The sequence below is a fragment of the Geotrypetes seraphini genome, chromosome 7 (assembly GCF_902459505.1).
Source record: "Geotrypetes seraphini chromosome 7, aGeoSer1.1, whole genome shotgun sequence".
Lineage (NCBI taxonomy): Eukaryota > Metazoa > Chordata > Amphibia > Gymnophiona > Dermophiidae > Geotrypetes > Geotrypetes seraphini.
The window spans coordinates 28623295-28636447 of NC_047090.1; the positions used below are offsets into that span (position 1 = coordinate 28623295).

The 13153-nt window shown below is 43.5% G+C and overlaps 1 protein-coding gene across 2 annotated transcripts in view; it reads left to right on the top strand.

The window, feature by feature from the left end:
* Positions 1-13153, top strand: part of NTN4 (netrin 4) — an 85077-nt gene that overhangs the window by 32379 nt on the left and 39545 nt on the right. For both annotated transcript variants that reach the window (XM_033953442.1, XM_033953443.1), the window contains exons 4-5: positions 3632-3758; positions 5681-5869. In XM_033953442.1, coding sequence (XP_033809333.1) covers positions 3632-3758; positions 5681-5869 — 316 coding nt within the window. The remainder of the gene's footprint in view (positions 1-3631; positions 3759-5680; positions 5870-13153) is intronic.

Consider the following 13153-nt stretch of genomic DNA (forward strand, 5'->3'; position numbering starts at 1 on the left):
TTAATCAGAATAACTTTCTAGTAAATTCCTGCAGATATTTCTTTCATACTTTGATTTAAAGTACTACAGCAATGCACTTTCATGTCTAGGTGGAGATCTGAATCCTGTTTCTAAAGAGTCTCCCGCAGAAAGTCACTATGGAACTTAAACAGAGGCCAAATGAGTTTCGGGTTTGGATTTGGCACTGAAACTGACCCGAAGTCCAAGTTCAGTTGTCGACAAAAAATGCCCAGGGCACGATTAATTCGTCAAGGGCCCCTAGGCACACAAGTACACTGGGCCCCCTTCCCCACCTCACCCCACCATGCACCCAGGCGGAAACAGGAAGCTGCGTCAGAGGGAAGCTTTAGGCAAGCAGCACCGCTTGCACGATTACAGTTCCCGTTGCCTTTCTTACCCGCGTTGCTTGCTTGTCTTACTTTCCGTCGATGGGGGAGGGGGGCACGTTGCCAATCGATGCTGGAGGGGCCTGTTGCCGTTTGGAAAAAACAATGTTGGTGCCCTCCTTCATCGGGCCCCCACCTGACCATTTCGGGCCCTAGGCACGTGCCTACTTGGCCTAATGGTTAATCCTGCCCTGAAAATGCCAGTGCATTTTCTGCTGAAACTAAAACTCTCTCTCCCCCTCCCCAATTCCCCCATGTGATTGCTCTCTTCCCACTCTCAGGACACCCACCCACTTCCTAGGGCAATTCCTGCCCCCCCCCCCCCCCCGCCAAGGTCCTTCTTCCTTCCCACCACCCAAAGGCCCTCCATGGGCCTATCTTCTAAAACTCCTAGGAGTCCTTTTACTAAGGCGTGCTAACCGATTTAGCGCCCGCTAAATGCTAAGGCGCCCATTATTTTCTACGGGCAAGTTAGCATTTAGCACATGCTAAATCGGTTTGCAGCGCCTTAGTAAAAGGACCCCATAGTGATCTAGAGAAGTGTTTCCCAACCCTGTCCTGGAGGACCACCAGCCAGTCGGGGTTTCAGGATAGCCCTAATGAATATGCACGGAGCAGATTTGCATGCCTTTCACCTCCTTTATATGCAAATCTCTCTCATGCATATTCATTAGGGCTATCCCGAAAACCCGACTGACTGGTGGTCCTCCAGGGACAGGGTTGGAAAACACTGATCTAGAGGCCTCTTCTAGGCAAGAGTTATCCCCAGTTACTCTTGTCTTTGCTGGTTCCTTAGCCAGTGGGATCTTCTGTTTCTGAACCATCTCTACGCACTGTAACCTGACTTAGATATAGCCTCCACAACCGAACGCAATATGCCAGGTTTCAACAATGACTTGCACAGGGGCATCATTTCCTGTATTCTACTAGTTATGCCTCTCTCTATGCAGTCTAGCATCTTTCTGTACCGGGCCATAATGCGCCCTCACCTGGAGTACTACATCCAACACTGGTCGCCATACATGAAGAACGACACGGTACTACACGAAAGGGTCCAGAGAAGAGCGACTAAAATGGTAAAAGGACTGGAGGAGTTGCCGTACAGTGAGAGATTGGCGAAACTGGGCCTCTTCTCCCTTGAAAAGAAGAGACTGAGAGGAGACATGATCGAAACATTCAAAATACTGAAGGGAATAGACTTAGAAGATAAAGACAGATTGTTCACCCTCTCCAAGGTAGGGAGAACGAGAGGGCACTCTCTAAAGTTAAAAGGGGATAGATTCCGTACAAAGGTAAGGAAGTTCTTCTTCACCCAGAGAGTGGTAGAAAACTGGAACGCTCTTCCGGAGTCTGTTATAGGGGAAAACACCCTCCAAGGATTCAAGACAAAGTTTCTGCTAAACTGGAACGTATGCAGGTGAGGCTGGACTCATTTAGAGCACTGGGCTTTGACCTGGGGGCTGCCGCATGAGCGGACTGCTGGGCATGATGGACCACTGGTCTGACCCAGGCAATTCTTATGTTCTTATGTTGTCTAACTTTCAAGGTTAATGGATCAATAAAATATATTTTTTTAAAAAAAGCTCTAATCAGAGCTAAAAAAAATAAATAAATCTGCTTTTGGGGATGCAGATGCGTGTCTGTTGCATGCATAGATATGAAATTGAATCGTAGGAAACGTAGTGAGATTCGGGCTTAACGGCGATTATAGGGGACACCCTTGAAACAGCCATTTGGTGAAACATGTCAGGTGAAGTGAGTCCCCAGCCGACATGGAGAAATAGCACACAGATAATTTAATATTGTTTAAAAGTAAAAATTTAAAAATAAATAAATAAATAAAAATGGTCAGCAAGGAGTGCTTAGTAATGACTGATAATCTAAAATCGTTACACAAGCAGTGTATATCTTTTCAATGATTAAGAGTGATCGACAAACGGAAAAGCATGTCTGATGACCTAATTGATAGGTGATATGAAGATATTTATTTGAATATCACCAGTATGTCCAAAATGTAAGTTGCTGTATAGTCATGTAGTGTCCAAAATGTTTTCCATTGTGAATGTTGGCTTGTAAGCTGTTCTGAGCTACTGGGAGGACGGGACAGAAATCGAAATAAATAAATAAATATATGATACATACAATATTCTAAAGCAAATATGAGGCTACATCAAGGAGAGAGAGGAACATCTTCACACTTCATACTGGGGTTGATGGCGGTTGATCGTTTGGGGCAGCTGATACACAGAATTGATTGTGCCTGCTTGTGGTTTTGCTGTACTTCTGATCTAAATGACAAGTCTGCATAGCCTTCAATCCAATTTGACTATCCTGCATTATGGCATAACTTTGACTCGGAGTCAACTGTCAAGACTGCTTTTAGGCACTAATTATAACATCCTGTGAAACCTTAGTGCTGAATTATTGTGCCTTGTAATCATTATGATCATCTAACATCAGATCCTAATGGTAGAAAAACTTTATTTTTATTTTCTTTATCCTTATTTTTTATCTCTATTTTTATTTATTTTACTTATTATCCTTAATTCTAACTTAACTTATTTATTCAATACTTGTTGGAATATTCATATCTATCTCTATCTCTACCTCTGTCTTTTTATTTTTATCTTTACTTTTCATAAATTATTTCTCAGGTACTTTAGCTAGATTGTGAGCCTTCGGGACAGTAAGGGAACTTCCAAGTACCTATCTTTATTTATTTTATTTATTGTATCTTTTTTTGTAAACCGCTTTGAACCTCACGGTGTAGCGGTATATAAGAATTAAATTAAATTAAAATAAAATATTAACTAATGGAAAAAGACAAAAAGGAAAAAATTGCCTGTATAATAACATTTTAAAGTTTACTTTAAACCACTGCCTCTTTATCTAACAGGAATCTTTCTAATTGATCCGATTTAAAAAAAAAAGCGTATGATATGTTAAGATAGGTAATCAAACATTTGGCTGAAAATTTTAGAAAAAAAGTTTTACCCAAAGCAACAACTCGACATTTATATTGAAGAAATTATTTACGTCTATGTGATATGAAGGTATAAATTATTACACTGTTTTATTCTGAATATAGATATGAACAAAAACATATCCACTTCAGCATCCTCTTTCCTTCTGAAAATCTAGCTTGCATAACAAACCTTAGAAACAATTATCAGGAGAACAAACACATCCAGATATAATGATCTCTTAAGGCTTTGAACAGCAAATGAATGACTTTCTCTTTACAGGTCCATGGGAGGTGTGTCTGCAAGCACCACACAGCTGGTCACCACTGTCACCACTGCGCAGCCCTCTACAACGACAAACCCTGGCAAGCTGCCAATGGGAAAACCGGCGCACCAAACGAGTGCAAAAGTAAGGGACCACTCAGTGAGCCTGCTTCAGTTACTGCTGGCGCGGAGAGATTCCTGTCTTCACGCCTTCCTGTTCACAAAGGAAGCCAATTCCATGACGATAGTCTGATGCATGCTAATACAATGCCAGATAGTACACGCCCCAGTTTGATTTATGAATGTTCAATAGTTTGCTTTTCACATGAGCAACAAAGCAGATTACAGGCAGTCCCCGGGTTAAGAACGAGTTCTTTTTTTTAAAACTGCTCTTAAGTTGAATTTGTATGTAACTCGGATCCTGTAAAGTACACAATCTATAAAAACATTAAACATTAAAGAAACAGTCCTCAAAATAAAGTATTGTAGTTTAAAGAGAAAGAAATGATAGGAGGTTTACACTTACTTTTGCTCTTCATCAGTACCACCATGCATAGGTTGGTTATTGTTATTTATTTGGGTACTTGTCAGTGGCGTAGCGAGGGTGACTGGTGCCTGGGGAGGTGGCACCCCTCTCCTGCCCTCTTCCCCCCCCCCGCCTGCTGCGTGGCCATGCCCATTCCCCATACCTTTTTAACTTTGGCTCGAGCAGCGAAGAACTTGCTTCCCACGTCAGCTTCGGCGCTTTCTCTGATGTCACTTCCTCCCGGAAGTGACATCAGAGGAAGCGTCAAAGCCGACGCGGGCAGCAAGTTCGTCGCTGCTCGCACCACAGATAAAAAGGTACGGGGAGGAATGGGAAAGGGGAGAAAGAAGGAGTAACTGGATTTATTTTGTGCAAGAGGACAAGGAGCTCTCACACTGGCATCCTCCTTTTGGCGCGTCAAAATTCTCTTGGTTCACTTCTGTGAAGTTTTACACTATCACATCACTTCTCTTCTCCTATTCATAAGTCATAGTTGCATGGCACAATTAATCCACCATTTATCACTCTACCTCATTGTCCTCTTGCACAAAATAAATCCAGTTTCTCCATTTTATATCTCTTTTATATATATATATATATTTTCCCATTTTTTAGGACCTTGGAAGAAGGTCTTTTACGACTGAAACATGGCCAGTGTTGGGTCTATACCACAACCTTTTACTGTGTTTTATATTGTGTCTCATTTTGGTTTTAATCTGCACCTCATTCAAATAAAGATGTCATCGAGATCATCAGTTCCTTTGTTTTAACATTTAATCAGTGGCACAGTGATGAAAGCTACAGCCTCAGCACCCTGAGGTTGTGGGTTCAAACACACACTGCTTCTTGTGACCCTGTGCAAGTCACTTAATTCCCCACCGTTGCCCCAGGTACATTAGGTAGATTATGAGCCCACCAGGATAGACAGGGAAAAATGCTTGCATACCTGTATACATTCATATAAACCACTCTGAGCTCCCCTGGGAGAACAATATAGAAAATTGGATAAATAGTGTGAATAATTTCAGCCTCTGATAATAAGAGCTGGTATTGTGACATCATAATGCCCCATTCCACCAATGCCTAAGAGCCAGCCTCATCAGTGATGTCACAATGGCTTGATTGACCTTTACTTAGCTCATTTTTGCTATATTCTAGAATGGTGCAATGGTTAAAGTTACAGCCTCAGCACCCTGGGGTTGTGGGTTCAAACTCATGCTGCTCCTTGTGACCCTGAGCAAGTCACTTAATCCCCCCCCCCATTGTCCCAGGTACATTAGTTAGATTGTGAGCCAACCAGGATAGACAGGGGAAAATGCTCGAGTACCTGAATAAATTCATGTAAACCATTCTGAGTTCCCTTGGGAGAACAGTATAGAAAATTGAATAAATAAATAAATCAGAAGTCATAGAAAGGCTGCCCTTTATCACATATTGCACAGAAAGGTTTTCACATCCTATTTCTTAAAGCAAATTTATACGTGTTAAGCTTTTTTTTTTTTTTTTTTTGCTGTCTTTATAATCCACATTTTCTTTCTCAGAGTGTAAATGCAATGGGCATGCTGACACATGTCACTTTGATCTGGATGAATGGTTGGCATCGGGGAATCTCAGTGGGGGAGCGTGTGACCACTGCCAGCACAACACTGAAGGACAGCATTGCCAGCTGTGTAAACCAGGCTTCTATAGGGACCCACAAAGGCCTCTATCAGCCCGTGATGCCTGTAAGGGTAAGTGCCAGCCATCCCCGCTTTATACAAAAGTTTGTTGCCTTGTTAGTCACTTGAATACACAGGAATAACGGTTGATAAAAATTAAAATAATATAATTAAAAACAATAGCTTTCTAGTAGACTAACAAGCCAAATCCAATATAAAGTGTCACTTCATACTATTCCACAATTAAAGCAACAGTACAAACTGGATTGTTGACCCACCTCTTGCTTTGTTTCACCTCTGTATTTTATTCTGAGGTCTGGGGAATAATATCGGGCAAATATTTTGAGCCTGAAGTACTAACCCAGGAGATTTCCCATGGGTTAGTACAATGGCTCCCAAACAATGGGTCAGGACCCCAAGTGGGGTCACATCATCAGCGGATGGGATCACAGACAGAAGGCTGCTCCCCCTCCCTTTGGACCTCCACTATGACCTGTGCCCAGTAGGGGCAGTCAACATGGGGCCTGTGGGTCATTAAGCATTCAAAGGCCCTGCCCTTCCTGGATGGACTTCCTGTCAGACTGGAAACCCATGCAAAATCCTGGGATCTGTTAAAGCCTTCATGCTCTGGAAAGTAGGGGGAGAAGGAAGTGAATGAGGGCGGGAAGAGAACAAGACTAGAGGTCTCCTACATCTTTTTAATTATTTGGGAGTCATGTGAATGTTAAGATAGGTCCTATTGGATAAGAGCTGGGAAGCCCCGGATTAGCTGCCCATTTCCTGTCAAACTTTGCTATGAATGCAAATAAGCTCTTCAGCAAACTTTCACGAGAACATTAGCTGTTGGGCTCAACTGAATTAAAGAGATGTCTTTATATATTTTGCAAAATACAACCTAGAAAGATATTTTTGCTTGATCCTGAATTAATAAACTGCTTTGTATGACATTTGCATCTCAGCAACTCATTTACTGAAAATCATATCAAGTTACACTTAAAATCTCATTACTTGTGAGGGGCAACTTGTACTCAATTTTCTTGCAAATAGCAAATCATGTGATGGAAAAACAGGCTAGTCTGGGGTAGAGAGTTGCGCGGGGACAGAAATCCCACCCGTCCCCGCCAAAATCCCACCCATCCCCACCCGTCCCCGTGAGGAATCCCTCCGTCCCCACCCGTCCCCATGAGGAATCCCTCCGTCCCCACCCGTCCCCGCGAGGAATCCCCTCCGTCCCCACCCGTCCCCGCGAGGAATCCCCTCCGTCCCCACCCGTCCCCGCGAGGAATCCCCTCCGTCACCATCCTTCCCTATAAACTTCAGAAATAGTTATTTTATTTAATTATGCTACTGAATTAAAGGCTCTGGTAGAGACCCATTTACAAATAAGCAAAGAGACTATTAATTTGGAAATATTAATTGGGAAGAATACATACTTTGTAAATGGGTTTCTACCAGAACCTCTAATGTAAATATAAAATATAAATACTCAGCTGATGAGAACCCACAAACTGTCAGCTGAGGACTTCCTTTGCAGTTGGCCTGGGGTCCCTTTTGCCAAGCTTGGCAGGCAGCAGTAGCGTCCCTGAGTCACAGATGCTGGCACCTCAGTGGCTCATGGATGCTGCCAGCGACTGCTGCGCTTGGTGGAGGGGAGTTCTGACCATCTCTAGAGGAGGTCCTCTGCTGGCGGTGCTTGGGGATCCCCACCAGTCACAGCAAGGGCCAACAAGTACTTCAACACTGTAGAAATAAAACCAGAAATGCATTTCCTTTTCTTTTGAACACAAAACAAAGATATCTGCCATATACATTTCCCAAGGCAGATGACTCTATGCAATGTCACCTCGGTAACAAAATACAAAAATAGACAAATACACCCCCTCCCTTTTTACTAAACCACAATAGTAGGTTTTAGCACAGGGAGTTACGCTGAATGCCTCGCGCTGCTCTCAATGCTCATAGGCTCCCTGCGCTAAAAAACAATATTGCGGTTTAGTAAAAGGGAGCCATAGTGCAAAATATAGACAGCAGATATAAATTCTCAAAACAGACACATTTTGATCACTAAATTGAAAATAAAATCATTTTTCCTATCTTTGCTGTTTGGTGATTTCATGAGTCTCTGGTTGCACTTTCTTCTTCTGACTGTGCATCCAATCGTTCTTCCTTTCTTTCAGCCTCCTGTATGTTTCCTCTCCTCCAGACCTCATTCTCTCCCCCAACTTTTTCTTTCTGTCTCCCTGTTCCCCCTTCTTTCTGTCTCTCTGTCTGCCCCCTTTCTTTCTTTCTCCGTGCCCTCCCCCAAGCCACTCGGTTTGCTGCCACCGCCATCGGGGAATAGTCCCCAAGCCACCGCTGTCCCAAGCTTTCCCTGCAGAAGCGTCGCGCTGACCAGCATTCCGCTCCCTGACGTCAATTCTGACGTAGGAGAGGAAGTTCCGGGCCAACAAGGCATTTCTCCTCATTCCATCCAGCCTGAGCCCCATCTCTCCTTGATCCAGCATTTCCCTTCTGTGTCTGTCAGAATTACCATTCCACCTATTTTCCAGCATCACCCTTCTTTGTGTCCATCTCACCTATATCCCTATCTCACCACTTTTTCAGAATCTTCATTTGTCTCTGTCCTTGTCTTTACCCCATATTCACCATTTGCCCTTTCAATGTCTTTATCTCCCCCCCCCCCCACACACACTTTTTCAGCATTACTTCTATGTCTCTATTTCACCTCCTCTTCATGTCCCCTCTGTATCTCTATCCTTATTCAGTAGGTCCTGCTTACTCTTTCTCTTCTTTGTGTCACTATCTCCATTTTCAGCTTTCCCCCCTTTTCCTTTGTTAATGCACCCGGTAGCCAGAATCTTTCCACCCTCCCTCCACTCCGGCCCAGCCCAGTATGAAATATTTCCTTTTGTTTCCCTCCCCTCTCTCTTTCTCTCTCTCTCTTCTGCTCCCTCACCCACGAGTCCTGCATCTGGCCCTCTCCCTTCTACCTGCACCTGGCAAAACCCCCCTGCTCCGTGGCTCTCTTAAGCAACTCGTCAGCAGCGGTGATCAAGACAAGCTGCCGACATCGAGGCCTTCCCTCTACGAGTCCCGCCTTTGTGGAAAAAGGAAGTTGAAACAAGCGGGACTCGCAGAGGGTAGGCCCCGACCTCAGAAGCTGCTGCTGAGTTGCCGAAGAGAGCCGCAGGTAGAAGGGAGAGGGAGATAGGAAGGCTGTAGAATCTCCGGAGCATGACACCGAACCCGGCCAGGATGATTTCTTTTTCAGGCTGCTGCCCCCACCCGAAATGACAAAAAACAGCCTAATGCCCGCGTCGGGAAATAGCCATGCTGAGCAGTGAGCTCAGCACGTACACAGATGAAAGCCTTGCTTGCTGATTGGTCCGGCGGCACGGTGGGGCGGGGCCGCCGGACCAATCAGCAAGCAAGGCTTTCATCTGTGTACGTGCTGAGCTCACTGCTCAACATGGCTATTTCCCGACGCGACGCCAGACTTGTAATCTGCATGCTTGCATCGCCAGAATTTAGGTAGGTTGTTTTCATCCCCGTGGGAGTCCCGTGGGCAAGGGGGCGTCCCCGTGGGAGTCCCGTGGGTCAGGGGGGCATCCCCGTGGGAGTCCCGTGGGCCAGGGGGCGTCCCCGTGGGAGTCCCGTGGGCCGGGGGGGGAACCCGCGGGATCCCCGCGGGACCCGCGGGATCCCCGCGATCCCCGTTCCCGTGCAGACCTCTAGTCTGGGGTACTTTGCATGTTTTCTCACCTATTTGCAAAATTAGGGAAGAATGCACTAAGAGGTAGTATCGTCTTACACTGCACTAATGCAATAACCTGTTATTTACTGTGGATACCATTTTATGCAATGAAACCAGCCTCATTCGAATAACCTTACTGTGTCAGACCAATGGTCCATCAATCCCAGTAGCCTGTTCTCACGGTGGCCAATCCAGGTCCCTAGTACCTGGCCAAATCCCATAGAGTAGCAACATTCCATTCAGAATCTTAAAGAATAGCAAAATTCTGGAATCCCAAAGAGCAACATAAGATTCCGGAACCCCAAAGAGTAGGAACATTCCATGCTATCGATCCAGGGCAAGCAGTGACTTCCCCCATGTCTGTCTCAATAACAGACTATGAACTTTTCCTCCAGGAAATTGTCCAAACCTTTCTTAAAACCAGCAATGCTATCCGCTCTTACCACTGTAAGGTTTGTTAGTCAGGTCCCCACAAGGTTAGGTTGTAGGGGTTACGTGAGAGGCGCCCTTACACACGCCAGGTCCCAGGTTCAGTTCCCTCACTGAAGATTCATCAGGAAGTAGACTCAAATAAGAAGCACAGCCAGAGGTGATTGCATAAAGAATATATTATAGAAATAGTCTTACAGAAAAGCAATATTCATAGGCATTACAATTAAGCATTACAATTAATGAGAGAGCAAAGCAGTTTCCCTGCCTTACAGAGTTCAGAGGCAAAGAGACAGAGAGTCTGAAGTTCTAGGGAGAGCCAGAGAGAGAGAGAGAGAAAGGGGGATGGGGTGATGGTCTAAGTTTCGGGTTCCATAGATAAAGAGAAGGATAGACAGAGAGATAGACAGAAAGAGAGATAGATGTGTGTTGCAGAGAGGAGGCTTTTATAGCTTGGAATCTTATTCTGAATATAGAAACTATTGTATGTTCCAGTATCTTTCTGTTTAGAATTTGTAAACTGTTTGAAACAATGGTTAATTTAATTGATAAGGAAGGTATGATACTTGCAGGCATGGTAGATGGGATTAGTCTCTGGCTTCTTTGTCCCATTCAAGCAGCCTATCTTCTTGATAAACAATCCAGTCTGGCTGGATGCTTAATGTATGTGAATTCTGTGCAGGAGCACAGAATTCTGCATCAACATTCCAGAGTCAGATAATTTCCCATAGGCCTTTGCTGACATTAGTTCTGCCAACTGAAAATGCTGATTGCTAGCAATAGCTATGCTGACAACCATAACCTCTGGCAATGCATTCCAGAGCTTAACTATTCTCTGAGTGAAAAAAATTATTTATAAGAACATAAGAATAGCTTTACTTGTCCATTAAGCCTAGTAGCCCGTTCTCATGGTGGCCTCAAATGATTTCCCTAAATATATTAGATATACTCATAATTTACCTGTAGATAACACAATTGTTAGCATTGAGTAGATAGTATTTCCAATGTGTCATTCCTTCTAAAAGCATGGACAATAATCTAATCTAATCTGGGATTTATGCGTCATACTATGCCTACAAAGGTTCAAGGAGACTTACATAACAGTATATGGAGAACTGGTTAGTACAGTGCAGAGAAGCTTAAACATACATAACAATACAAGGATGCATTCGAGATACATTAAGACTTTTGGGATTTCTCGAGGAAGAGATTGTTGTACCGTGCAATGAAAGAGCTAGTTTGGTACAACTCAGAGGAGCTGCGGGAAGTACATTAAATGAACATTTGGAGAAGGAATAGAATACAGCAAGAAAGTTAATATGATTCGAAGAAAGATGTCATGAGGTAGATAGAGTCTGTTACAGTCATTGTTTTGTTCATAAATAAAAGTAGGAGATAAAGAGAAATCATCATTAATTAACCATTAATGACTTGACAGAACTGATCAGTAGGTATTATGATTCACGCCATATCTTGGCCTAGAAGAGAGTTAAGAAGTTTTGCAGAGATCTGAACAGACTCAGCAAGATGCGGGCATGTGCAGATGACATGATTAATGGATTTCTTGCTGACACAGTGGTGGCCATAAACTCTGAAGTACCCACATGTCAATTGTCTTCTGCCACTTTGCAGTCACTGACCCGGAATCTCCCCTTTTCCCATGCATTTCTTTTCAAGCAATTGAGGAACTCATCGTCTTGACAGAAACTGCAGGATCTTGGCTCCTACCAGCTAGCCTCATAAATTTCAGTGATTGGACAATAGTAGAATTCCCCATGGTTGGAAAATAATTTGGTAGCAGAATTGTAAGAGGAGCTTGTGATTAAAATATGTGAACTATTTTGTCTAATGTTTATTGGTTTATTGGAATTTGCTGTCAATTGACCTAAGGCAATGTTAGGGTTACAAAAACATCAGGATTTACCTGGACATGTCCTCTTTTTAGAGGACATGTCTGGGTGTCCGGACGGCTTTTCAAAACGCACCACTTCGTCTGGGTTTTGAAAAACTTCCAGCTCGGGACCGCGTCAGGAGGGCATCTACAGAGAGCTGTTCATTTCTCACCTGAGGATTTTCAATTTGTCCTTCAGACAAATGGTAATGGAACCTATGAGGGAAGGGACAGTACTGGATCTGGTGCTCACGTATGGAGAAAGTGTGTCTAATGTTCAGGTGGATGCCCATCATGGTAGCAGTGATCATCATAAAGTATGGTTTGATATAAGAGCTAACATGGACCATGGACACACAAAACTTAAAGTTCTGTATTTCAAGCGTGCTGACTTCAGTAAAATGAGGACGCTCCTGAAGAAAGAACTGATGGGATGGAAGGATATAAGGGAAGTGGAAAGACAGTGGTCCAACTGAGCTTTACGTAAGGACAATTAATAAAAGCAAGAGGAAAAGAAAACCGTTATGGCTCTCAAAAGAAGGTGGCTGAAAACATAAAGGCAAAGGAGGCAGCATTCAAGGAATACTAAAGAACGCAAGAAGAGAAGCACAGAAAAGAATACCGGATAAAACTCAAAAGAAGTGATGAGAGAAATACAATTGACGAAAGCACAGTCAGAAGAAAAAAGGGCTAGAGATGTAAAAGAGGAGACAAGTTTTGTTCAAGTATATTGGAGAAAAGATGAAGACTAGAAATGGAATTGTGAAGAAAGATGCCAAGAACTGCTGTGTGGAAAGTGATGAGGAAAAAGCAGACATGCTAAACAAATACTTCTGTTCTGTGTTCATGGAAGAAAAGTCTGGAAAAGGACCACAGTTGGCTGACAAGGGTATATGGGAGTGGAATAGATATCACACATTCACAGAGGAAGTGTTTATGAACAACTGGAAAAAAACTAAAAGTGAACAAAGCCATGAAACCGGATGAAATCCACCCTAGATTACTGAGGGAACTCAAAGACATTCTTGCGGGACCTCTTGCAGATTTGTTCAATATATCCTTGGAGATGGGAGAGGTTCCTTGGAATTGGAGAAGAATGAATGTGTTCCCTCTACACAAAAGAAGTAGTTGAAAACTATAGGCCGGTGAGCCTAATGTCAGTGATTTGAAAGATAATGGAAGCTCTGCTGAAGGAATCGAATGGTCTACCAGATCCGAGACAACATGGCTTCACCAAGGATAAATTATGCCAAATTAATCTGATTGACTTATTTGACTGGGT